This window comes from Oryzias latipes, chromosome 18 (genome assembly GCF_053564925.1).
Source record: "Oryzias latipes strain Hd-rR chromosome 18, Olatipes_Hd-rR_3.1".
Lineage (NCBI taxonomy): Eukaryota > Metazoa > Chordata > Actinopteri > Beloniformes > Adrianichthyidae > Oryzias > Oryzias latipes.
In genome coordinates, this window is record NC_136254.1 from 2362217 (window position 1) to 2389503 (window position 27287).

Here is a 27287-nt window from a genome sequence, read left to right on the forward strand (position 1 = left end):
CCGTGATCCATGCGTGATCTACGTCATTCATACGTGTTTCTTGCGTTCGTCGATGTGCTCAGATGTCCGCTGAGGGTTTCAGCCGACGGGTCTTTACGTGAATTCAGTTTAGAAATGTTCAGAATTTTTGGTCGATTGAGAATTATACAGTTTATGTGTATTTTACCTACTGTAGTTTATGTATAATTATTATATAAATCTTACACAATTGTGTGTGAATTTTGTGAGGTTCCTCCACTAATGTGTGTCTTTCCAGGAGCGTTCCACGTTTGTCTAACAGACTTTTCATGCATGAATCACTGATGTGTAACTTTTAGATCACGTATACGGCGCACAGATCACGTTCAGATGACATCATTGATGCATGAATCACTAATGAATTACAGATAAACATCACAATAATCACACGGTTCATGTTCTACGTTGGTTTACGTGTTCTTAGCGTGTTTATTCCTACTTCTTCTGTGGTTTTAACGTGGTTCATTCCTGATACATCTGTGAACATTTCACATAAAGATGAAAACTTTTCTCACTTTTTCCACGTAGATTCAGCTATGACCAGCTTACATCCGTGTTATGTGCACTAAATGTACGTAGCGGCTATGTGACACGGAATTTACAGCTGCAACAAAAATATGAAGATGTCCATGGATCTGGTCAAGTGGTTCATCAGAATGGAGCAGAGGAGGGAACCTGTGGCCTTCAGTCTGCGTCACTCAAAGCTTTATCCAACCGCCTTTTTCCGTCTGCTCCTGGTTACCATGATTTGAATACAGAAATACTCAGAAACGTGATTTTCAGCTTTATTTTCTGTACAAAAACGGTACTAGAACATTTTAAAACCCCATTTTTTAACTGTTTGGGTCTCAAACGCGTCAGAACCGTGGGTGGCTTTGCAGAGCAGAGCCTCCCGTACACCACAGGGGGGCAGCAGAGGCAGATTAAAGGCCTGGAGGAATCCACAACACTCAAATGCTGCTGATCAGAAGCAGCTTGGAAGTTCCCCAACTCACAGATCTGTTTCATTTTCATTCAGAAAAAGTCAAATGATGTGGAAAAACAGAGAAAACATGAAAAAAAAGAAAGACAGGCAAAGTCTTTTCAGGTGTTTTGGAGCAGAACCTCTCCCGGTCCGGCTCAGGGAGGGCCGCTGCCAGGCTTTTCCTTCAGAGGGAGGAGGCCCGCTAAGTTTCGGTGTCGTGATTCAGGGAAAAGTGGTTTGAACAGGTTCCTGGGGCCTGCCTCTCCTGCAAACTGAGCATGTAAAGGCGAGAAAATAACTGTCACGTCGGCTTCGCCAAACCGGAAAGGCGACTTCTGTCACATGTGTGTGGTTGTCAAGCAGAGAGGGAGAGACAGAGCTCAAACAGGTGGAAACCAAACGGGTAGCCAAGCTGAGCTGAGCCTCATGTCCTTCCAACTATAGAAATCCTGAGAAAGCAGGAGCAGGACTTCTCTCTGGAAAGAATTTTGTGACCTGGCAGCACCAGGCATGAGAGCGCCTTGTGCCGCCTGCATTTCTGGGTTGGACGGATGATGTTTGCTGAAATCCCCTCTGCTTGCGTGAACCTGGAGCTACTCCCGAGGAGGAGGATGACCTCTCTGCAGACCATCCTCTGGCTGTGTCTCTGGGCCCTACACATCTTTGGTAAGGCTCGGTCTGTCACACTGATTATTGTGTCATTTTCTTAGTGAAAATGTCCCGCCACTCAAACAGGCGGGTTGTCTTCACTTCCTGGGGTGGAACATGGCGGTGGAGGTTTTGGAAAAACAAGTTGCTGTTGATCATTTGTGGTTCTGGCTGTGTGGGATCAGCAGAGGGCTTGGCACGTTAACGTTGGGAGTAGGGTCATCTGGACCCCACTAGATGGCACTGGGTTAAAGCAGTCGACCTCTGATTGGATCCCGCCCGCCCATGTGGAGCCGCCATCAGTTTGTGAGTGTGACTGTAAAGCCCTTTGAGCCGTCTACCATGCTGAGGTCTCAACAACACGACGGCAGATGCCAGAAAATGCTTTTTCTGATTCCACAGCAGCCTTTAGGTTCCGGGCCACAGACTCACACACCTTGATGGGAAAAAAACACACATCATCTGTCTGCACAGCACACTCATCAGGTCTGATGGAAAATGCATGAATCACATTCCAGTCACTCACACATTAAGACGCCTCATAAGGCTTCAAGCTGCAGAAAGATCCAAGGTCCGTGTAAAACACAAAACAAGTCAGCAGTTGTTACTGTTCATGCTGATAACAGACATCCCAGTTCTGCTACGAAAACTCCTCTGTTACAATCAAAAACCTTTTAAAAAAAGTGGTGTGAACTCTTTGTAAAGCCTTGGTCACATGCATCCATACAGTGTGGTGAGGGGTGGGGGTGAGGGGGAGTCTGGCCCATAGAGGGTCATAGTGGAGCGTCTGCATCTCAAAAGACAGAGCAGGTCCAGTTCTCTGGAGGCTTCTAAGACCACCTTAAGGAGCGCCGTGAAGGTGGAACGTACCATCGTCGTGCGTGTCTTAAGTGTATCGTTAAGTATTCTTAAGGGCAAATATATGTTACACCCACTTAAGACGTACAGGTGAGGCTGTTGTACGGCGTCCTAACACCACGCTCTAGCCGTTAGTGAGGTACGAGTTCTGGCTCCTTACTGACGGGCACAAATGCTGATGTCTCAGTGCCTGTAGGACGACCACACAAACTACAACCTGATTGTCTCACTTCCTCAAGGAACGCACACTTATCTCATGGACAGCACTAAGAGCCCCCTTGTACGGTGGGCGGGGTTCAAGGGGGGTTGGAAAAGGAAAACTCCAAACCACGCACCTACTTGACCCTTTACTGTATCCTTATGTGTTGTAGTCTCTAGGCTCTTTACATCTGTCTATAGTAAGGACCATAAATATTTGGACAGAGAGACATTCTTTCTAATTTAGTTTCTGTACATTCCCACAGTGAATTTTAAATCAAACAACTCAGATGCCATTGAAGTGCAGACTTTCAGCTTTTGTTCCATGGGTTGAACAAAAAGATTGCATAAAAATGTGAAAAACTAAAGCATTTTTAAACACAATCCCTTTATTTCATGGGCTGGTAAGTAATTGGACAAATAAAATAACTGTAAACTAAATGGTCTTTACTAATATTTGGTTGAAAAGCCTTTGTTGGCAATGACAGCCTGAAGTCTTGGACTCATGGACATCACCAGATGTTGGGTTTTCTCCTTCTGAATGCTCTGCCAGGCCTTTACTGCAGCGGCTTTCAGTTGCTGTTTGTTTGTGGGCCTTTCTGTCTGAAGTTTAGTCTTCAACAAGTGAAATGCTGCTCAATTGGGTTAAGATCAGGTGACTGACTTGGCCATTCAAGAAGATTCCACTTCTTTGCTTTAATAAACTCCTGAGTTGCTTTGGCTGTATGTTTTGGGTCGTTGTCCATCTGTATTATGAAACGCCGTCCAATCAGTTTGGCTGCATTCACCTGCATCTGTGCAGACAGTCTGTCTCTGAACACCTCAGAATTCATTGGGCTGCTTATGTCCCGTGTCACGTCATCAATAAACACTAGTGTCCCAGTGCCACTAGCAGCCATGCACGCCCAGACCATCACACTGCCTCCACCGTGTTTTACTGATGATGTAGTGTGCTTTGGATCAGGAGCTTCTCCACGCCTTCTCCATACTTTTCTCTTACCATCATTCTGGTAGAGGTTGATTTTGGTTTCATCTGTCCAAAGAATGTTTTTCCAGAACTTTCTTAGATGCTTTTTAGCAAAGTCCAATCTAGCCTTCCTATTCGTGAGGCTTATGAGTGGCTTGCATCTTGCAGTGTTCCCTCTGGATCTACTTTCATGCAGTCTTCTTTTGATGGTAGACTTGGATATTGATCCGCCTACCTCCTGGAGAGTGTTGTTCACTTGGTTGGCTGTTGTGAACGGGTTCCTCTTCACCATGGAAATGATTCTGCCATCATCCACCACTGTTGTCTTCCGTGGACGTCCAGGTCTTTCTGCGTTGCTGACTTCACCAGTGCTTTCTTTCTTTCTCAGGATGGACCACACTGTTGATTTTGCCACTCCTAATACTGTAGCAATTTCTGGGATGTTTTTTTCTGTTTTCTCAGCTTAATGATGGCTCCTTTCACGTGCATGGAGAGCTGCTTTGACGGCATGTTGTCTGTTCACAGCAAAATCTTCCAAATGCAGCACAAGTCCTCTAATCAACTCCTTCACTCATAATGACATAACAAGGGAATTGCCCACACCTGCCCATGCAATAGCATGGACGTCAATTGTCCAATGACAATTGACTTGAAATGAAGGGATTGTGTTTAAAAAATGCTTTAGTTTTTCACATTTTTATGCAATCTTTTTGTTCAACCCATGGAATAAAAGCTGAATGTCTGCACTTCTATGGCATCTGAGTTGTTTGATTTAAAATTCACTGTGGGAATGTACAGAAACTAAATTAGAAAGAATCTCTCTCTGTCCAAATATTTATGGTCCTGACTCTATCTATCCGTCCATCCTCCGTCCGTCCATCCATATGGGGTCGTGGGGTTTCTATTCCACCCACTGTTGGGTGAAGGCGGGGCTCCCCTGAGCAGTTCGACAGTCCATCAAAGAACCATGCAGAGACAAACGACCACATGCACACATGAGGGACAATATAGAATCATGTTTTTGGAGGGTGGGAGGAAGCTGGCGTGCCTGGAGAAAACCCACACGTGCACGTGGAGGACATGCAAACTCCCCACAGAAAGAATCCACCTGGAACAATAAAGAAAAACAACTAAATCACAGAAATAAGTTGACTTTTCTCAAGTAAAGCTCAAAGCCGACAGTTGTTGCGTCAACATTCCAGGGTGTGTCATGTTAGGTAAATTATTGGCAGCCACTTCGTGTGAAAATGTGTAAAAGTCAGGATTCTTCAACACTCTTCCTGCATCAAAAAATAAAAAAATCATTAAATATGTGTAACTAAATGATAGTTTGATGCGTTTGAAACAGTTATGTTCAAATGAAAGCAGGAATGTCAGCGATCTAAAACATACTAGATCAGCTTCTCCAGTGAGACGTAGAAAAGTGGTTTTGCTGTGATCACTTCTCCAGTGAACTAAAGCAGCGACAAATGCGCGTCACGGAGAAGAAACTGCAGCCTGATGTCAAGAGCGGCAATCTAATAACAGTCAGGAGCAGCTTATCTGCCTGTGAGGTCGTCGACAGGCCTTCAGCTCAGACGCATCTGTGCTGTCAGAGAGCGGCGGCATGCGTCCACGCAGAGAGACAGAAGGGCCTCGCAGTTTCTGCCGTTAGTGTTTGCAGCCACAAAGCTGCAATGCGGTGGAGCTGGAAATGCAGACACTAGTTGGGTTTTTTTTGGTTTCTGGGGCCCCTCTGACTGTCTGTTTGGTCCAGACATGGTGTCAAACTCTTCGACGTTTGATTTAAGAGCCAATCTCGAGCAACTCGTTGTGCCACATATCTTGTCTTTGGGCTCAGCTCCTGTCGTAAACATCCTGTTCTGCTCTGAGTGTCTTTGTGGTGGTTATTTTGTGGTTCTTTTCTGTCCATCACAAAATCATTCATCTAAAGGTCGCGTCAAACAGCCACTTTGAACAGTTTTGTGCACATTGCACGGGTGAAAACTGGTCACACGGGAATACATGTTGAAAAAGTGAGAAAGTGAATATCACCAACGAACCACGTTAAAACCACGGAAGAAGTACTAATAAACCACACTAAGAACGTAGAACATGAACCGTGTGATTATTGTGATGTTTATCTGTAATTCATCAGTGATTCATGCATCAATGATGTCATCTGAACGTGAACTGTGCGCCGTATACGTGATCTAAAAGTTACACATCTGTGGTTTATGCATGAAGTCTGTTAGACAAACATGGAACGCTCCTGGAAAGACACACATTTGTCTGTCTCACAAAAATCACACATCGTATAAGATTCACGTAATAATTGTGTGTAAACTACGTAAAATACAAGTAAACTGCATAATTCTCAACCGACCATATATTCTGAACAGCTCAAAACCGAATTCCTGTAAAGACCCGTGGGCTAAAACCCTCGACGGACGTCTGAGCACATCGACAAACGCAGGAAACACGTATGGATGACGTAGATCACGCGTGGATCACAAAAGACCAACATTCATACGTGGAAAATGTGCAAAAAGTACGAGGTGTAGCATTTTCCTCTGACTCTGTAGGAAAATCTAAATATTTAAAGCTTAAAATTCTGACACGTGTTCTTGAACACGTTAAACGCCCCTTCTTGAACGTGTTTAGCTCGTGGCGTTCACACTGGATGAGCAGGGCGGGGCTTCCTCTTCTTATTTCGTTTTTCTACTGTTTGCTAGCGCATGTTTGCTACCTGCAGTTGGAAGAGTCTTAAGCCGAATCTGAATTCATTCTCTACCCCCCCCCCCCCGGCTTCCTACCCCCCCCCCCCCAACATTTATCCCTCCCAGTGCAGAGTTATAGAAAAAGTAGTAGCTATGTCCGAATTCCCACCCTAACTCCTATATCAGGCTTTTGCCATTTTCTAGTGCTGTCCGAATCTGCAATTCCACAAACCAGTTCCCTTGAAATTTCCCAGAAGTCTCTGCGAAAAACCAGCGTGCATTGGTGCTTACTAGATGGCAACAATGCGTTACATCAGAACAATTTTTTACCAAAAAAAATCTATTTATATTTATGTTTTTAATAAATAATTAACGTTTTTTATCTTCGGAAGACAGTGGATTCATAAATAAGCATTGCAAAACACTCATATCAATTAGATTTGAACTTCATGGAATCGATGACGTCATATTAGCTATTAAAGAAATGTTTTTTAAAGTAGTGAGCGTGGCGTCCGGATTGCTTTTAAAATTCAGGGCACTACATATCGCCGCACTATATAGATTTTAGTAGTTAGGGGTTAGGGCGGGAATTCGTACACAACCAGTGTCTTCAAATGCGGACGTTACTACCACCCTATGATGTCATCAACAGTTGCCGGTCATCCACATTTATGCGAAAAATAAGGAGAATCCTGACGGGTCGGGGGGGGAATTCAGGTTCGGCCTTTGTGTTAATACTTCCATCCAGACACAAACCACAATTATTCATTTCTCCTTCCTGAGCAATTTACAAACGGTTGGCACTTCAGGGAATTAAAAGGGACGCTGTCCATACGTTACTACCAAATCGGAGTCCCTGATTGGTCAAAGTTCGACATAGTTTAATATTTAACGTACGTTTGATGGTCGTGTGTTTTGTACATTGAGCACGACAACAGTCTTGAAAATGTGTGTAGCCACATGTGAGCGTTTTGAACACAGAAGCCTGAAACACACATAAACCTTTGTTTACCTCAACTTTGCAGTGGTTGATTGAGCGCGTGAGGGTGGAGTGAACGTGACTTCAGAGTCCAGACTGGAACTCAGCACCCTTGAAACTCAAGTTACTATGGAGACAATTTGTTATGGAAAACATTCATTAGAAATATAAGTTGGAGGACTTACAGACTTAAGAATTGGTTTGTCATTTAAGCCAAAGGTTTGACTCACCAAATTGAGCATCTCTGGCAGGTTGAACACTATGCAAATCTGCCTTCAGATCGGTCTTTACAGAAGATCTGCCGTTTTTACCCAGTTATGGCGTGGGGTGTGCAGTGGTTTGACAGCCTGTAAGCTCTGAGTCCCTCTGTTTTTTTGGTTGCAGACTCACACCAAACCTTCGTGAATCTTCCTCGAAACCGGTCCATCCAGTCTTTGACGGAGAAGGAGACCGTCCTGCCCTGTGTGTTCCAGCCGGGCCAGGGCAATAGTGTGGTGCAAGTCACCTGGCTGAAGAAGACCACCAGTGCTCAACCGGAGAACATCATCACGGCACACAGAACCGATGGGCAGACAGGTTGAGTACACCAGCACTTTCTCACAAATCCTCCTGAATCAGTTCAGTGCAGAAATTCTGTTGTTGAAACGATTTATTGCTCTTCTTCTGCTTACTGGTTCCTTTCAAGGGAACAACAGATTAACACATTTTATACCATGGTCCGGGTAAATTCTTGATTCTGATTGGCTGCTGGGTGTGCATTAAAAGGGTAACCGCACGCCTAAAAAGAAGTTCCATAGCTTAACTGTTCTGTATCGCTGTGCTGGCTTCTTTAAAACAATCTTTATCTTCATCATCTGGACAGAAACAAGCGGTTTAACACATCGTGATCATCAGCATAGATATCTCTTTCCTTTGCCGCTGCACTCGAAGTCCGCACCAACTGAGCCAAAAGGGCATGTGTCACTTTACCGTGATTTGCTGACCTTTTAGGAGGTCAGCAGAACTCATATTGACTGCCCTTATCCTGCCCGGCAACAAAGGACAGCTGAAATGTGATTGGTTAAATGCTCCAATGTGAAAATACGTCTGTCTGGAAACAGCATGAGCATCATAAACACAATAAAAGAGAACGGACAGACCATTTGGAATGATTTAATGAGTATGTATGGACAAAATATAATTAACACATGATTCAGATGTTTTTTAGGCCTTCAAAGAAGGCCTTGAAGGCCCTGACGGGCCCCCACTTTCTTTCTCATTCGTTTTCCAATTCGTAGTCATGTTCTTCTTTTCTCCTTCTCTCACAGCGGTGCATCCGTTTCTTTTTTTTTTTTTATTCGCAGCAGTGTTTCTTTTATTTGCAGCAGTGTTTCTGTTTTTTTGCTGTTTCTTTTTTTTTGTTTGTACGATTACTGATTTTTATTTTTTTTGCTGCAGTCTAGGCCACCGTTTTAAAAGTGTAAAAATTTGGCCATTTTCACGGGAAAAGAAAAACTTTTGTTTGCGCGATTTTTACTAAATTTCACACACAGGCCGCCAGCTTAAGTCCCTTTAGTACCTTCTACAAGTTTAAATTCCTCCTAGGGATTTTGGTCTCTCGCTTCCTATGACTCCGCCAGCACCCTTGAAAAGCTACCTGTGGAAAAAATGTGTCCATTTTTTAACGGCGTTAGTGTGGTGAGCTCGCAAAAGGGGGAGGGGGTTTCTCTAATTGATTCATGAATTTTTGGCTCAAGTTGAATGAAACAATATGACATACGAAATTAATGGAGAAGGAATGTGGGCGTGGTTGACAAAAAACCTCTGTTGCCAAGGAAATCTTGAAATGTATTTTTTCCAATTCATCTAAAAATGACATAGACCTGTACGACACCCCTAGGAGACCAAAAACTAAAATGGTTGCTATGGAGAAAAAAAACAAACGAAAGCCGCAATTAGGAAAAAAGTGTTTATGCATTAATTTATTACATGCAGCTTGGATCGGGGTGGCAGAGGCGGGGAGTGAGGGGCAGTTGACAGGTGGCCAGCCAGGGAAGGCGTGTCATAAGGGGGCGGGTCATACACCGTGGCCTTAATGTTGTTTTCTTCTCTGAAAACGAGAAAGAAGGGACAGAAAAGAGAGACTTTGGCCTCAAAAACAAAACGAGGCAGCAAAAGGTTAACATCAGTTATTATCACATTCATATTTCTATGCTTAAGACAAACTTTTAAAGCTCTAATCAAGTCAAAAATGACCAGGAGACTGAAAATTCTGTTGTTTCCTGTTGGAAGCGCAGCGTATTCTGCATCAAGTCACATGGGTGTGAAACACAGGTTGTATTTTTCAGCTGGGCTGCTTACTGCTGAGGTTCCTCACACATCTCTCTGTCCTTTCGCATCAGTTTTTCCCAAATGGGCCCAGCGGGTTGGCTTCAAAAGCAAGGATCCCCTCCAGAACTCGTCCCTCATCATCATGACCACGGACATCTCCGATGAAGGGATCTACATCTGCCGCATCGTCTCCTTCCCAGACGGAAACTTTGACACCGAGGTTTCTCTGAAAGTCTGGAGTGAGTCCATTTTTTTATGTTTTATGGTTGAGTTGTGCAGAAAAACAGGTGGAAACAAAGTGTTTCTGAGTGATTGTAGAGGTGAAGCTTTTTTAAACGTTTTAGAAGAGATAAGAGAAAAAAAATACTCAAGAAAGTTATTTTATTAAAGTCCCAGTCCCATCATCGTTTGATCTGTCTTCAAAAGAGCTCTTTTAACGATTTCTGCAGAGCGGCAGGAGTTCATTAGAACTCTGGACGCGACTGCTGGCGCAGAGGGAGCCTGCGCACGTTTCCCATCATGCCTTTGTTTACACTCTCTCCTGCTAGCTTACACCCCCAACATAACATTATTGGTGCAACAAAAAATATCAGATCTATCCATCCGTCCAATTCTGATCCAGATTCCAGTTCAGACCAGGAAAACAAAGACGTTCATGGATCTGTTGGTCTGCAGGTGAATGATCAGAAAGGGGCGGAGCTTGGAGGCTTTGGCCCCGCCCTACAATCTTTTTTTTTATCTGTTCATGATGAATTTGCATACAGAAATAGTCAGAAATGGAATTTTGAAATGAATTCTTCATAATGAAAAAAAAAACATGTTAAAAACACTATTTTCATTGGAGTGAGTCTTTATGAAGTAATTTTCCTTCTTACATTTGAATGCTGTCATCAAGTAGAGCTATGGCATGTAGATTCAAAGTCTTCTTCCTCGAACTGTTTAGTGGAACATTTCAGGAAGAAGATTCTACATGCCATTAATCAACTTAACAACAACGCCATGAGAACCTTCCTTGAGACTTGATTTTTGTTTAAACTGTGTTTCCATCCATTTTCAGACAGAAGTCATTGAAAAACAGAATTTGTTTCCTCTGACAGGATTATCCGGAATGTGATGACGTCGAAATCTGTCTTTGTGCTGACAATTACATTTCATATATGCCATTGGGAATGCCCAAACATAAATGTTGATTCAGAAGTTTAAAGTCACATTAAGGCAAAGGAAAATTGCTGTCAGCCAGAAAGTCTTCACATCCTGTGACTCAAGCTGCCATTTGACAAGAAAGTCTCCGTCTCTGTTGTTCCTTGGGGTTAGATCCCTGACAGCTGCACTAAGAGCCTAAAAGCTTTATTTTATTTTATGTTTGGGATGAAAAGCTCACTGGAATGTGAACGTGGCCTTTAGGCTGACATGCCAACAATTGGGCGTGCTCCAATCACCAACTGTCTTAGCCCTGCCCATTTTCCCATTGTCAGAAAGGTAGGGTTTGGTGGCAAACCCATTGGTCACCAAATCCATTCTCTAGTATCTTGACAGCGACTTGAGGCAGAACTCTGTTTCCAATCCACGTTTACCAAACGAACAATAAGACAGAATGAAGTTGAGATGGTTTTAGTGTCAGCTGTCTGAATCTCAAATCATCTGAAATTCTCCTCCAGCCATTCCCATCACCTCCCTTGATCCCTTCATTCTGGTGGAGGGACAACCTTCCCAGAAAGCCGCCTCATGCCGCTCTTCCGGACATCCGGCTCCTCGACTTTCCTGGGACACCGAGCTGCTGGGGAGTTCGGACAATCGCAGCTTCAGTGGTGGAGTGGTCTCCATTCAGTTTTCCCTTTCCGCAAAGAAGAGCATGAACGGGGAGAAACTGGACTGCCTGGTGTGGCATCCGGCCTTTTCGGCCCCAAAAAGGATTAAAAACAACCTGGTGGTGCACTGTGAGTATTCCTCAGAAAGGTTTTCCTTTACCTCCAGGGCCTTAAATTCAAACATAATAACGGATTTCTTGGACTTTTCTTTTAGTAAACACCACCTGGTCTGTTGTCGTCTCCCTAAAGAGAGCTCTCATGTTTCTGTTCCTTCTTCCAGTCGTTCCACATGCAGAGGTGACGGGATACAACAATTCATGGCTTATTGGAATGAAAAACGTCGCTCTGAATTGTTTGAGCGGGGGGAACCCGAAACCCCAAAATGTCACCTGGACCAGGTACAAACTCTCTCAGCGCTGTCTCTAACGGAGCATTTTCTGACTGCTTGTCCGTCTCTTTCTGTCTGTTTGGATGTCGAGCGTTTAGCTTTACCGTTACACTGCTGTTGACCTTTTTAGAAAATCAATTGCAATGGATTCATCTCATATCAAGAACTGCTGATGGTTTGCTTTGCTTTGTGTCTGAAAGGAAACACTGACGGTAGTCCACAGGCTTACACACTGGAAGGTTTTGGAGGGATTGTAAGTCATACAGTAGATCAAGCTACAGATTCACAAAGAGACCATCCTGCTGTTTATGTTTAAAGATGATAGGTGTGTTCAAACCAAACGGCATATGCGTGTCAAATTTGCTTGTCAAAAAATGTGGTCATAAACTCGAGAGTCCAGACGCTACCGCCAAAGGTTGTTAGCCTGATCGCTACATGGAAGTATTGACTGAAAATCTCATTTACAATGATCGGGAGACAGACCTTGTGTCTCTAATCAGGTCTGAACACTGACTTAACATTGAAGCTGGACACCCTTGAAGCGTGATTCATGTTCTCTGTGAAAGCAGCTTAAACCACATGGACCCCTACGTCGGTTGACCCGTGAGGGTGTTGGCCCGTACGGCGGTTGACCCATAAAGTGGTTTACCCGTACGGCGGTTGACCTGTACAGCGGTTGACCTGTACGCCGGTTGACCCGTAAGGAGGTTGACCCGTACATCGGTTGACCCGCACATCAGTTGACCCACACGGCGGTTGACCCGTAAGGTGGTCCACATGTACGGCGGTCGACCCGTAAGGTGGTTGACCTGCAGATCGGTTGACCCACACGGCGGTTGACCCGCAAGACGGTCAACCCGTACGGCGGTTGACCCGTACCTCGGTTGACCCGTATGGCGGTCGAACTGTACGGCGGTTGACCCGCACGGCGGTTGACCCGTACCTCGGTTGACCCGTATGGCGGTCGACCCGTATGGCGGTTGACCCCCACGGCGGTTGACCCGTACCTCGGTTGACCCGTATGGCGGTCGACCCGTATGGCGGTTGACCCGTAAGGCGGTTGCCCCATTTGAGTGCAGTGCGTTTTTGGCTTGTAAGGGTCCATGGAGGGTCATATAGAGGGGCAGCTGCATCCTAAGGGGGGGAGAGCAAGTGAGTCTTGCAGTTTCCTTTAGACTCGCACAGCCACCTTAAGTGACGTCATGAAAATGGAACGTACCATTGTCGTGGGTGCCTATATGTCTCCAAGTATTTGTAGAGATAATTGAAGTTACACGCACTTATGACGTACTGGTCGTGTGGTGACCTTACGCCACACTTGTTGTTGGTAAGGGGAGCACGTTGTACTTAAGACCCTGTAGGATATCCACACTAATATCTTCATTTCAAAGTCAAAATGCACGCCAGGAGTGCACGTCTATCATGTCATGCAACAGCACTTGGGGGGGACGGATTGAATGGTCTATGACCTTGAGATTTTGTTTGGACCTCTGTAGCCTTTACAGTTTTGACCTTTTAACTTACAGACCCCCCATTCCCACCTGTTAGGGCAGTTGGGACTCATGCCTAAGCTCTTCTGGCTGACTCCTTGAATTAAAAACAAAAAGCGAATTTAGCCCTCGTTTGTTAAATGTCACGACTGTTTTTGACAAAACTGTGGGCCTGCCAAGACAGACCAACAGCTTTAAACTGGTTTTAGGTAAACAGGAAGTAATGGGGAAGTGTAGGAGCCTGTTATCACATCATAGAACAGGTATCAGTGGGATTTGCTGGTTTTTCTTCTGCGTGCTTTTTTCATGATGGTCAGCGCTGCCACCAAATGAGTGCCGTTGGATCAATGTAGTTCCAGTCTGAGGGGCTATTCTAACCTGAAAGCAGTCAAAACCACCCCAGGGTTCGTTTGCAATACCCCCAAGAGGCTGTTTTGCTTGTCGTGTTCACACCAGAGGTGAGGCGAGCTTTCACAGACCGAAGGAGTCGACCCCCTGATTGGTCCGTTTCCCTGATCGTGACACAAATGGATGACCTTTAGAGGCAGAAAAGCCAATATGTAAACACAAATGTCAACACTGTTTTATCAAAAGACCAAACCCGGAAACAAAAAGAAGCTATTTGTTTATTTTGACACTCAATCTCTAGAGCTCATCTTGTTGTTTTTGCACATCAGGCCAGCCGAGCTTGTCTTTTCATGGAGTGACTCGGGTTTCCTTTTTATTACTGGAAATCTTTTTTTCTTTTACAAAATGACAAAAGAAGGCTGTCATTACACAAAAACATGAATTCATGCTGAACTTTGTACGACGTACTTGTTCCTCAGCCAATGTTTTAGCTTGAAACAGTGCTTGTTCTGGTCGCTGGGGAAACATTTTTGTTCCATATTCCTCTGCAAAACAAGTAAATATGTGATTATAGGAAGCAAATTTCTGTAGTGCATTTTAACAAAACGTACGACAATTCTCTAATATTTTGAAATATGTTCATTTTGGTTGGCAGCAATTAACTACAGCCCCCCCAAAAAAGTAAAATAATGGTAAAAAAAAAAAAATTGAAGAAAAAATAAAGTTCAAATAATGAAAAATAAATAAAATGCAAAAAAACAAAACAAAATAATGAAAATAAAATAAATAAATAAATGAATTTGGGAAAAAAAGTTAAAAAGTCAAAATAAATAAACTTTGGCTAAATTTGACCCATGTTAAGTTTTTTCTGAAAGAGCTGATTTCTTCTGAAAGAAAAATTTTGAGTTTTTCCGGGGGATATTTCATTTATGATTTTAAATAACACTTAAGTATAATCATGTATGATATAATAATATAAGATAAATTGTTTAATCCCATCCTCGTATTTGCTTTACCCAACTTTTTGTTTTTACATTAACGATTATTATCTGGTTGTTAACTTCTGTTCAGTAAATTCTACTTGAACAAAAAGTCGGATCATTTGAACTTCCTGTTTGGAACGCCAGGGGGGAGGGGTCCAGTTCTCACATCCGGTGTAGCTACCAAAACCGTTCGGCCTGGAACTTGCGTTCGGGGTCCTTTAGACTGAAGGTAACGTCACACTACGGTAACCCCACTTGGACAAACTACGTAGCGTGGAGATCTGCTCGGGCTCTACAAATTTCCATTTCACGTTCCCTTTTGTAACCTACAGATATTTTCCCTCATAAATTGTGTCTGACAATATTCTTTGTAAATAAAGACATGTTGCCACATTCCGCTTGTTATTCCAGTTTGAGTTCAGCCGTGGCTGAAAATGTTGTTAACACGGCAAAATGTTGTCCTTCCGGGTCCATTCTGCCAATAGTAAAGCACTGGGCGCACGGATTAAAAAGACTAGAAGCAAACATGCATTCAATAATAATCATAACAATAATAAAGGGACGTTTGTTTACAACAGACTTCATAATATTTTCTTCTATGGTAGTATCGTAATTTGTCCAGACCAATCACTGTCTGACACTTCATTGGACCAACGGACAGCCAATCACATAATGTGACGTCAATATTAGTCAAAGGACCCCGAACGGAAGTTCCAGGTCGAACGGTTATGGTACCTACTCCGGTCAATGGGCGTGATGTCTTTGTCATTTTCTGTCTCCAAAACACCAAAGGGATGATTTCTGTCAGATGCAGTAGTTCAGCCCAACCACAGCCTTGATGAAACTCCATCTTTGTTTGAGTTTTCCCCACTTTCTCTGCAAAACAGCAGATTTGTCTGAAATGACAAGAATATACAGGAAGGAAGAATAAATATACAGCATGTTGTTTTGTTTTTGTCAAGCTGGTGATGATGGTATTAGTTGTACTTAGTCATGACAGCAACACTCCTAGAGTGTAATGTTTACCGGTTACGCTTTGACTACGAGCTAAAGCGGCTCTCTGAATCTGCTGTTCCTTCGTTTTCACTCACGCCTGTGAGCAGGCGGTGGCGTGCGCTGCAGCAGCAGTGGCTCAACCTGTTGTCAGCAGATGATGAAGTAATGGCGCGCGTCACGGTGTCGTGTTGCGGCTTGTGCCCACAGCAGACAAATGAGGCGGTTTCACCAGAAGAGAACAGGAAGCGTGAAAGCAGAGCAAGCCAAAAGCAAATGCAGCACGGACGAACTCGTGAAAGATAACTGCTGAGTGTGATAGATATGCAAAAACAGCAGTTTGTCTTTCCTGATGGGCTCGTTTCAATGACTCTGTTGTGTTTGTGCAGCTCTGGTGACTGGGAAACTGAAAGAGCAACGTGCAGACAGGTCAAAGGACATATCACAAGGAGGGCAATTGGTCTGCTGGCCCCCACTACTACAGTTCAGATCAGCAGGGCAAATAACAGCTTCAACTCCACAATTGGAGTCGGGTATTGAGCTAGCACACACGCACTCACGCACTGAAGGAGGAGGGTTTGGGGAAGAGACAGAGGGAGCTAAAATTGTGTGCCTTGTCTAGGCTACCCCACCTTGGTGGGACACAGCCTTGGTAAATAAAAAAAAAAAAAAAATTGAGCTAGCTGGACCCAAAAGCAGACGGGGATTCAGTTTGATGCAGTGCAGTTTAATAAAACGTAGAGATGAAAGACTGGATGGCAATGTTCGTAGGTGGTTGGTCTGGTGAGGAGGTGAACAGGTAGGAGGGCTGTAGATCCAGAGTGAACTTCCTGGGGGACGTTGATGGCGTGGAGGAGAAGACTCCAGAAGATCTTCACATGGCTAGGCTTGGCCGGGTTAAATGAGACTGCAGTTGACTTGACTTGGCTTGGCTTAGCTTAGCTTGACTTAGCTTGGCTTCAGCAGCGATCGGTGAATTCTTGCATAGAGGAGCAGATGAACCGACAACGGCTGGAGGGCGTGATGGACTAATAAAGGTTGTCTGATTGGATACAGAACAGGTGCGTGTGACCCGATCCTCAGGCAGGTGTGCGAGGGCAACCACGACCCCTGACAGTTGGAGTCCAACATGAGGAGTCTTAGGTCCATTAAAAAGAACCAGAGTTCTTAGTAAAAACAAATCATGAAAGAAGGGGAAAAAAGGGAAAAGCTATAGAATGAAAGCCATAGAACCATGCACACAAAAAACCCCATGAAACAGGCCCTGGAATTCTGAACATAACCTCCTTCTAGAAGCTGTTAAACAAGGCTTTGTATAGCAGTCGATATCAGGAAGGTCAAGAAAGGGGTACTTAGTTTGAAGAGGGGTGTCTCATGACCACACCCCTCTGCCAATTCAGGCCACTCCCTCTTTCACGGTTCTGTACTCTCAAAGGAGTACTCTCCGTACCAACGCGGATCCCCTCCAGCCTGCAGTCCTCGGCTGGCGGCCCGTCCTCACTTTGGCTGTCACAACGCCGGGGGACAGGCCGTCCGGTCCTCACGCCTCCTGGTTTGGCACAGATCTGGAAGGTGGATCGCTCCCAAATCCTCCAGTGTTCTCCAGGAATGATCAAGCTGCTCCCAATCGGGCATGGCTCCAGGAGGCGGGTGACCCCCGTCCGGGTTCCCTCTCCCATTCTGGCTCTGCTCCCCCCTTCTGGAAGTCTCTCTGGTTGTGCACATGGTGCTCTTATGAGAACCACCAGGTGCGCACCTGCTGCTCATCACTGAGGAGTTCAAGTGACTTGGAATTCTTGCTCACGGCGTACAGTCCAACAGAAGGAGCCCAGAAATAAACTGAACAAAAATCACACCCGTCACCGACACAGCGGACATTTAAAGCGTGTTCAAGAAAATGCTAAACGTGTTTTTTTTTTAATGCACTTTAAGCATTCAGTGTTCACACCGGACTGTCGCTGTCGATACTAACGCGCGTACTCACAGCTGGAAATGTGGAGGCGGAACAAATCTGGTGAATTTCCCTCCAGGCCTCTGCTTTCACAGCTCGATAAATGAAAGACTTGGTTTTGTAGAATTCCAGCTGGACACAAACCGCTGAAATGGATTTCTCCTCCGTGATCAATTTTCAAACGGTTGACACTTTGTGTTTTGAAAAGGACTCCGTCCATACGTCACTACCAAATCCGAGTACCTGACTGGTCAAAGTTCAACTATTTTAACCTTTGATGCGAGTTAAGTGGCCGCCCGTTTAGGTATGTAGAGTCGGAAAATTGACTTTAAAACTTGTGTAGAGACGTCAGAACGCGAGCGTTTTGAGTGGGGAGGTCTGAAAGGCGTCTACATGTTGATGACATATGGTCTTGATTAAGCACAGCATATATTTTTGAATGGCTGTGTTTACAATTTGATTAAAAAAGCTAAACAAGAGCTAACTTTTGCTTCTTTCTTACTGTTTTCCAGAAGAAAAAATCATTGCAGCGGGCATTTCTGTTACTTCTGGCGGTCTAGCAGCTTCCTCTCCATGTTCGTGCTCCATCTCACTTTGTGCTTCTCTTCTGAATGGAAACCTTCCCACTTTTGTCAGTGATCAAATTATTTACCAATTACTGACTGTAATTTGTGGTTTGTCACTGTGGCCAATGGTACAGCACCAACAAATACATGGATCTATTAGTCTTGTACCTTTTTTCTTTAAAGACCATGTTTTTGTGTGTCTCACAGAGCAGTGCAACAATCTCTGCTCTATAAAAGAATGGTAGTGAGAAGTTGCAGAAAATTGTCTTTAGATGGGAAAAGTTCTGTGAAAAAAGGACAGAATGGTTATACATCCAGGTGTTTTATTCCAGCAGAATCTTTGCTGTTGCCGCTGTTAAGCAAGCGCTGCATGTGTTTTCTCTACCTGCAGAATGGGTGGACAGCTGCCAATGGGTGCAAAGCCACATCCTGATGGAAGACTTGAGTTTGTGGAGCCCATGTCCTCCATGCATGAAGGCACATACCAGTGTACGGCGGCAAACACAGTGGGGGAGGCAAAGGCTCAGGTGGAGGTTACTTTGAAAGGTAAAGTTTTTTCCCTGTTTCTTAACATACTGTGCTCTTCGCACTATGAGTCGCTTCAGAGTATAAGTCGGAGCAGCCAAAAAATGCGTAATAAAGAAGAATAAAATCCTATGGAAGTGGGACTTATGGGAGAAATGAGCAACGCTTCTGAACAAATCCACCAAGCCTGGCGTGATGCTGCGCTCACACGTGTCACATTCACGCCTCCTTTTCGACTCGCAGCAAATGCTCAACCCTTGTTCAAAAAACTCTTCATACACTTCATGCTACAGACGCGTGTGAGAGAAGATAATGTTGAACGATTTTAGCCTCATGACTTCATGGAGGCTCTGCCTTTATGCCTCGTTTCCAGTCACTGCCTAGAGGACACGGGTCACGTTTAGAGGTCAGGTTGGTTTATTTTATGCTCCGCAAAAGAATCGGAGATCACGTCTGGATTCATGACATCATTCAGAGGTTATTTTCTGTCACATTTTTGGAGTTTTTTTTACATTACATTATACATCATAAAAGAGAACAAATGGAATAAGAAATCATTTCAGTGTGTTCTCCGCATTTGTGTTCTCTTTCTGACCGAGTTTGAAGGCTTGCTGTCCCGCATTAGCCAGAGAGGGTAAAAATAAAAAGCCAGACTAAAGTCAGGGGATCCGTTTTTATTATGGCCTGAAGAAAATAAGAAAACTATCATAAAGTTCAGAAGGCCGAGCAGGCTGGAACTCCCGCGGCGGGTCTCTGTCCGGCCGCCGGCTCGCCTCTCGGGACCCGGCGGGGTGATCTGGATCCATCTGCCCTGAGAGAGTGTCCAGGGTGTTCCCGCCTTTCGATCAACAGTATGTACGTCAGAAGGCAGATCCCAGAAAAGGGAAAGGATGATGTCCTTTTTGATTCTCATGACCACTTCCAAATGAGGACACTGCATAGTACGCAATAATCACACGGTTCATGTTCTACGTTGGGTTACGTGTTCTTTGCGAGGTTTATTCGTGCTTCTTCTGTGGTTTTAACGTGGTTCATTGGTGATACATCTATACACAAATCGTACGGCCTTAACTGGAAAAAGGAAAAGAGCAAATGAACTCGGAGACTTTCTCCAGAACAACAGTAGCTCTGGGGAAACAATAAGTTACTGTGTTAACGGAGTGGACGTTCTTAATTATGGAGTCCCCAATTATTGTCAATGTTGGGGAGAACAGGGAAAGGGGGAGACTCAGGTGGAGGTAAAGAACTGAAAGGTTTGGTCTCCATCATCTCTGCCGGTGGCGGCAGTGGGCTCCTTTTGCAGTTGCTGGCCTGTCTGCGATGGCGGCATGGCAGGAGGACCCCTGGAGCGATAGCGGACATCTGTGTGGAATATGTTGGTGTTACTGACCAGGAGGAGGTTGGGGGGGTCCAGTCCTTCTCTGGACATGAGCCGGGTTGCAGCATACGTAGCCTCCATCCGCAGAGCGAGGAAAACTGCTAGATGATCCCAGGTCCGGGTTGAGTCCGTACCGCTGTGATTGTAGCAGAGGGAGTCGGAGTGGCAGCTTTTGAGTCACCAGAACTCCTTCAGGACAACCGGACAACCACTTCTTCATCCATGGGGAAGGTTGTGGGCCGGTTGTTGAAGGGTCCCATTGTGCAGTGTTCTGGAGCCCCCCGCTAAGTGAGGCTAACAGCATGAGCTTGGACAGAGAGGCATCCTTCATTTTCAGATCAGCTTTGAGTTGACTATTGTCTTCTTTTAGGTCAATATTAAGTCCTCAGTAGTTGTGAGTCCAGATCAGCGGTTGGTCCTGAACTCTCATCTTGTCTCGCTGCTGCTGTTCCGCCACCGCCCGCCATTTTTTCTGAATCCTTTCTCATTTGTAAGATGGTCACACGTCCTTGTGAGCTATCATGGGAGCTGGGAGTTGCATCCCCATGATCCCTCGCTGTTGGACACAGATGTTAAATTCATGCTTCCATCCATCCATCTGTTGCTGCAGAACCTCCTCTTCTGACTGAAAGCTCGTTGATTCTCATCGTGGCGGTGGTGTCTGGAATCCTGCTGTTGATGGTCATCCTCGTCATCTCCGTCTCATGTTACCACAAGCGCAAGAACAGGAAACTCAAGAAGGAGCTGAAAGTGAAGACGTAAGAAATGTTCTGAGCAAAATTAAGATGAGATTAACTCAAATGGAAGGTGATCTAATCCTCACAGGGCAGATTAAACCGCACAGATTACATAGGAATACAAATAAATGAGGGGGTTTGGTAAAGAAGCATGTTAAATAAAGATATAAAACGGAAAATGAAGAGGATAATCATGTTATAATGCATTTTTTTCCTTTTAAATTCTGATTTTTGCAGAGAAGAAGTAACAACTCTGACCAGACAGGCGTCTGTTCGGAGAATAAGTTGTGTCACCCCGGACTCCAGAGGACCGGTAATGTCTAAAGCCCATCTTATCGAATATCAATCACAAATATTCTTTGTATATGCTTCATATATGAGAACTAAATGTGTAGTCAGCTGTTTTGTAAAATAAACTCTGTGTTCTCTCCTGAGATTTTGGGGGGAATTATTTGGGTGTGTATTAGTATCTTCTTTTGTTCAATTTTCTTTATTTCAAACACAAATGAAAAAACAAAGACGAGCGTTTAAAATAGACAGATAAAACAAGACAGTGTGTTTTTGGGCTGCAGGTTGAAGAATTCCCCCTGAAAGTGTCGGGAGTCCTGAGGCAGAGCCAGGGTTCCCTCGCGGTCAGTCTAGAAACCATCTTGCATGCGGGCCTGGGGTCCTGGGGGGCTGAGGCTTTACTGTCCAGATGCCAGAGGGCTAAGTTCTGAGCGGCGATGATTTAACTCAGAATGTCGTGCTTCCCTCATTTGCTGAATGTTACTTGGCTTCTTCCTTTGGGGGGGTTCCTCTTCCTTACTAGTGACTAGACAACGGTTTGTGCTGTTGGGTACATAGCATGACCCAATGAGTTCTAGAGACGCTACGCTAGCCTGGTGTCCCATCAGCTTCATTTTAAGATTCTTATAGCAGTTTATGAGAGTGTTCACGGTCTTGGTCCATCTTTTATATCAGACTTGTTTCCGCTTTATGAAGCCCGCAGGTCCTCAGGCGTGGGCCTGCTGAAGGTCAGGACAAAAAACCACGGCGAGGCCTCGCCTAGAAACGTCTGTGGAACAGCCTGCCTGAGGATGTGAGGGCCTCATCCACTGTGGAGGCTTTTAAAAACAAACTAAAGACACTTCTATTTAATTTAGCTTTTAATTAAGGGGGGGGGGGGGGGGTCTAAGGGCAGGGATGTCTAGTTTAGTTTAGTCAGTTTGTTAGTTCATTTTAGTATTTTCCAATTGAACTCTATGTATTCATCATCCTTATGATTTTAGGTTTTACTTTTTCAATTACCGATACGAAGCCGATCGAGACGACTGTAGAGGTGAATTTGGGCTTTACAATTAAAATTGAACTGAATTGAATTAATTAGATCTCATATGTGGGATCTAAAATTTCACTTTTATATTTTATCACATATTTATTTGTTTAATGCTTTTTAGTCCAGTTGTCCCTTTTTCGGTCTTAGCTTCTTCCAATTAATATTCCAGGTCTTTTGGTCTTTTTTATGCATTAACTTATTTTAATTACTTAATTAGTTTTATATTTTAACTTTCTATTTATCACTTCTACATTTTAGACTTTTCATGAGTGTTTTCTTACCCTCGGCTGGGGTGTTTGTGTTCGGGCTCCCAGAGCTTTGGCCCTGCTTGTCTTCTGGCATCTCTTGTGCCGGGTCCCCCAAGCCCCGGGTCCAGGGGGGCTGTGGGACGTGAGGTGCTGGGGATGAGTTGTGTTGCTTAGATGCTGAGTCCTCGGCCGACGGCGCCTTCTGGGTTCTCTCTTCTTTTTATATTAATTTCTCTTTAACTCGTGTTTGTGTATTTTATCATGAGGGGCTTATTTTATTATTCTATTGCATGAGTGGGGATTAGTGTTTTTGCGTTCTTGTTTGTTTTTATGTACAGCACCTTGAGCTGTTCTATTTTCATGAGAGGTGCCTTAGAAATAAAATTAATTTTAATTGATGTATGCGAAGAGTGCCGCTATATTGTGAAAGGTGGTAAACAATGACACACGGTTTAGCAGATAGAGTCAAAGACCGTGGCGTTTTTCACTTTGGTCCGACTTAAAAAAGAAAAAAACTCATCAAAATAAGCCCCAGGTCGTGGTTTGAGTGTTTTTGTTAAAGGTACAGCAGATGAAACGACATTTAAAACTTTCCTACAAACAAATATGTCACTATAAAAAACACAACCTGCTGCATGGTTGTGATTTTTTTCAAATCTGCACACATGCTAATATTTACACCAGGGGTCCCCAACATTTTTCCAGCGAGGGCCACATGACGTTTCCATCCTCTGGTCGGGGGCCAGGGTCAGTTTGAAACAGAAATGGTAGTCAGTCGGAGGGGGGCCTAAATGTAAACTAAAGGCCTCATATACCCAAATATTAATAACCCAATCTGAATTCAAATAATCCTCTCTGGGTTCTTCACCAAAAAAAAAAAGAAAAATTAAAATAATCAGCAAATATATAATAAGACTCTTTATGAAATCAGTTAAAAACATAAAACCCTCTCTGGGTTCTTTACATAAAAAGTCAGGACTGATTTTGATTGATTGATTTTATCTTATTTAAGTGTCATGCTCTAATATGCCCCGCCCCGCACGGCTTCACGTCCTATGACTGTGAGTGAGGTTGGAGTAGCAAAATGTTCAGCCTCGCTCACATTTCAATACAAATAAAGATTACATACGTTTATTTTTCCCACAATGGGGAAATCTTTATGGGAAAGCTTTATTGACGTGAGGAAACGGTATCAGGGATTCTGTTTTCCATGCTTCCATGAGTCTCTCTCTGGTATTGTTCAGGGGGCCGGGTCAAATGGGCCCGCGGGCCGGCTGTCCAGTGTCCTCAAGCATGCGCCCACGGAGCAGGGGCTGCCGTTGGCTCAGAAGTGAAATGTCAACCCGCCCCCCCAATAACACGGTTTGCAGCAGAGCATGAAACGTGATTGTTGCTGCTTTCTGTTCTCTAAATAATACCATTATCTGTTCATTCACATGACAAAGATATCTCCTCACAAAGATTTGTGTACTTTTACCGTGTAGTTTTTGAGTTATTAGAACATAAACATAGTATTTCTGACTAAAGACATAGTAAAAGTTGAAATTGAATAAAGGGACTTTGGTGCATAATTCTAGTCTAGACGCTTAGTCTAGCCTTGTATTCTAGAAATACTTTGGAAGTTGTCATCTTTGGAGGCTTGTCACCTCAAAAGTAGCTTGCACGCCAAAAACGTTTGAGCCCCCCTGGCCTAAACGGTCACCATTCTGAGAGTAAACTCACTCAGATCTTCCTTAAATGTTTTTATAAGTTAAATTTAAAAAGTCAAGGCTCCATCCCATTGTTCAACAACATGAAGGCATCCATCCGATTGGTCAAATGTATAAATTGATTTATTTGATTCATTAAACACTTCAATCTGCCATAAGATTGTTTTTTTTTCTTTTCCACCGCTGAGCACAGATATAAGGAAGCCGATAGCTCCGTCCGAATTCCCTCCCTAATCGCCATCTACTAAAAAACTATCTAGTGCTGGACTATCAAGTGTTTAACCCTTGTGCTATCCTATGACCCCCCCCCTTCCATTGAGGTGTTCTCCCTACCATGACAAAGGTGGATAAAGGTGGAAAGATTTCATGTAATCCATGGACACCAGTGAAGATCACAAATCATTGAAGAAAAAAGGTTCAGAGCACTGTCTAGTGGGTCTAGATGACCCAACTCCCAATGGTAAAGTGCCTAGGATAGCACAAGGGTTACAAAAATTCAGACCCATTTTTCAATGGCAGATATGATGTCACTGATTTTACGAAGTTTAAAACCCAATAAACACGATCATTTCACAAAGACTATTAGTGAATCTACTGTGTGCTCATAAGTTGGATGGTTTAAAAATGCATTTTTTTTTTCATGTGATATTTAACCAAATCAGTCATTTAACCAAAATCATTATCTCCCTACTTAGTGCACTCTCTATGGTGTTTGTGTTTTTTATTTTGGGGAGGGGGGGGGTCCAACTGTACGGTTCCAAATTTCAATGCCCTGGAAATTTCTCCCTTTGAGAAACTAGTATGCATTGATGCTCACAAGATTGGCCAAGATAGACCACAATGCAACGTTTTTTTGAGTCAAATGTCCCATTTTCTAGATGTGTGACATCTGACTCCTCCCCTGGGAGAGCAGGGGTTTAACCCCCCCAATCCAACCCCATCATGCTGAAGGGATTGGATTGATGACCATGACCATGACTCGGCCTGGATTTGAACTTACGACCTTCCTGTCACAGGGCGGTCACTCTACCACAAGGCCACTGAGCTCTTTTATCAGCTGGCAGTATTGTTCTACTGAATCTGAAGCTTTTGTGAAACAGGAAAAGTTGTTTCTCTGGTTTAAAGTAGGATTCCTGAATGTTCTGGGTGTCGTCCATCATCCCAGTACAGGACAGATGAACATAAACAACCAAACATCTGTTAACTTCCTCAGAGTCACCTTTGCTGTAGAAACGCGGTCTTTAAAGGGAAAGAAGAAACATATAACTGGGCTAACAGTTGCCTGTGTGCGTTCTTGTGGGTGCAGGGGCAGGCCCGTTGCCGTGAAAGCATGTCCACCATCTCTGCGTTTGACTCCTTGGGCAGGCCGGCCATCCCCAGAGGGGAGCGCTATGTGCACAGAGATGAGAGCATGTGCCGAGTGGAAGAATATGTGAGAAGCTCGGTTCACGCGGTAAGTGCATCACGTTTGACTTGTTGTTCGGGCATGCCCGTGCTTGACTTCACGCGGCCGAGGAATGCTAGATCTCAAGCTTTCCTGTGAAAACTAGACCATGTGTGAGCGGGGTTTGCTTCGTTTCATTGCAGCAAAAGGCCCATTACTACCATCCTCACATCCCACCCACCTATACTGTGGGACCTCCACCTGATGGCTTCAGGCATCTGAACGGCGGCGCCGTTATCCCATCGGATGCAGGATCACGACAGGGCAGCGTCCTGCAAAACCTCCAGAACCCTCCGATGAGCTACGACTACACGCGTATTGTGGATGAGGAGGACGTTGATGAGGGCCTGGGGGGTCCGGCCAGCCAAGAGCATCCTGACGACCAGGACAGTGTGACCAACAGTTTCCACGTGTCTGACGCTCACAGCTCATAGAGGAGGACACGCCCCGTCTTTGGATGGTCCACACACCCCTGAGACCCCCCCAGATGGGTTAGCACCTCAGTGTTGACCGGAGCATTGACCTTTATAAGTCTGGACTCTGACTGCGATGTTTCGTTTCTTGTAAATTGTGCAGTTCTAGTGTAAAAAAAAGACTTCCACAGCAGTGTTCATTGGAAGGGTTTCCCATGTTTTGTTGGAAGCTCTGATCAGCTGACGGGTGAACGTGTCGCACACGCCGGGAGGTGATACTGAAAGCACTCAGGGGATTCATCCAGCAGGAAATCAGCCGCGGTGGGAGGAGTCACAGACTGTGGGAAAGTGGGTACATCAGAAATGCTGATTGGAACACTTGCGTGTAGGTTTGGCGTCTGATCCTGAACTTTTCTGGTTTGTAACCTCTGGCCACACCTGGAAGAGACATTCCTCCCCTCCATCCAGGCCCCTGTTTCTCAGCAGAAGCACTGAAACTGTCAGAAACTTCTGCTTTGTGTATTGTTATTTTGTGAAAGCTTTGTTTTCCTTTTTTAATAATATTTTTGTGTTACATATTTTGTCAGGTCATATGTTTTCACCAGGTGGGGTCACCCACTTACCCACACCCCAACCATACAGGCGGAAATACGTAATTTTGCGCTCAAAACTATCTGCAAAACGTCAAACTTGCCCAGGAAAAAAAGGTGTTATCTAATGTATTTAGGGAGTTTTTTTATGTTCCTATGTTAAATAATGGTGAGGTTGTTTGGAGCTCTCAGATGTGGAGCACTGTGACACCAGTAATAAATTTAGGATTTTTATTTTTGCCAAATATGAAGTATTATTTTTTTGTGAAATGTTGTGTGGAGTCGGTATTCAGTTACATCAAATTCATCTGCCTGAAGGACACCAAGAAAACATAATCCAAGCCTTAACCCTTGTGTTATCTTAGATGACCCCCCCCCCCTTCCATTGACGTGTCCCCCCTACCATGACAAAGGTGGATAAAGGTGGAAAGATTTCATGTAATCCATGGACACCAGTGAAGATCACAAATCATTGAAGAAAAATTATAAAATGTTAAAGTGCCTAGGATAGCACAAGGGCTAATAAGGTTTTATGTAAACATGTAACCCTTGTTCTATCCTAGGCACTTTAACATTGGGAGTTGGGTCATCTAGACCCACTAGACAGAGCTCTGAACCTTTTTTCTTCAATGATTTGTGATCTTCACTGGTGTCCATGGATTACATGAAATCTTTCCACCTTTATCCACCTTTGTCATGGTAGGGGGGACACGTCAATGGAAGGGGGGGGGTCATCTAAGATAGCACAAGGGTTAAT

The 27287-nt window shown here is 44.3% G+C and overlaps 1 protein-coding gene and 1 long non-coding RNA gene across 4 annotated transcripts; one reads left to right on the plus strand and one right to left on the minus strand.

Moving 5' to 3' along the window:
• Window positions 1-1288: 1288 nt before the first annotated feature.
• On the plus strand, window positions 1289-26775 carry LOC101174954 (nectin-4). Of its 2 annotated transcripts, XM_011487769.4 has the most exons (11): window positions 1289-1648; window positions 7716-7907; window positions 9713-9880; window positions 11300-11578; window positions 11730-11847; window positions 18560-18714; window positions 20682-20829; window positions 21046-21121; window positions 21381-21440; window positions 25390-25536; window positions 25671-26775. In XM_011487769.4, exons 1-11 carry the CDS (start codon window positions 1534-1536, stop codon window positions 25959-25961), a joined length of 1749 nt encoding a protein of 582 aa, XP_011486071.1. In that variant the 5' UTR covers window positions 1289-1533; the 3' UTR covers window positions 25962-26775. The 2 variants fall into 2 exon arrangements, with proteins under 2 accessions (XP_011486071.1, XP_004080130.2); XM_004080082.5 differs by lacking the exon at window positions 21381-21440 and having other exon boundaries at window positions 1296-1648.
• LOC144987281 (uncharacterized) lies at window positions 13938-17440 on the minus strand. Of its 2 annotated transcripts, none has more exons than XR_013651159.1 (3): window positions 17102-17440; window positions 15398-15554; window positions 13938-14220 (listed from the first exon to the last, which is right to left on the minus strand). It is a non-coding gene; the product is annotated as an uncharacterized LOC144987281 (long non-coding RNA). The 2 variants fall into 2 exon arrangements; XR_013651158.1 differs by lacking the exon at window positions 17102-17440 and adding an exon at window positions 15685-15949.
• Window positions 26776-27287: the final 512 nt, after the last annotated feature.

Excerpts from the sequence above, each read along its gene's own strand:
- LOC101174954 (XM_011487769.4), top strand. The coding sequence starts at position 1,534 with ATGATGTTTGCTGAAATCCCCTCTGCTTGCGTGAACCTGGAGCTACTC. Across the intron at positions 1,649-7,715 it reads CTGGGCCCTACACATCTTTG|ACTCACACCAAACCTTCGTG; the intron begins GTAAGGCTCGGT and ends TTTTGGTTGCAG. Across the intron at positions 25,537-25,670 it reads TGAGAAGCTCGGTTCACGCG|CAAAAGGCCCATTACTACCA; the intron begins GTAAGTGCATCA and ends GTTTCATTGCAG.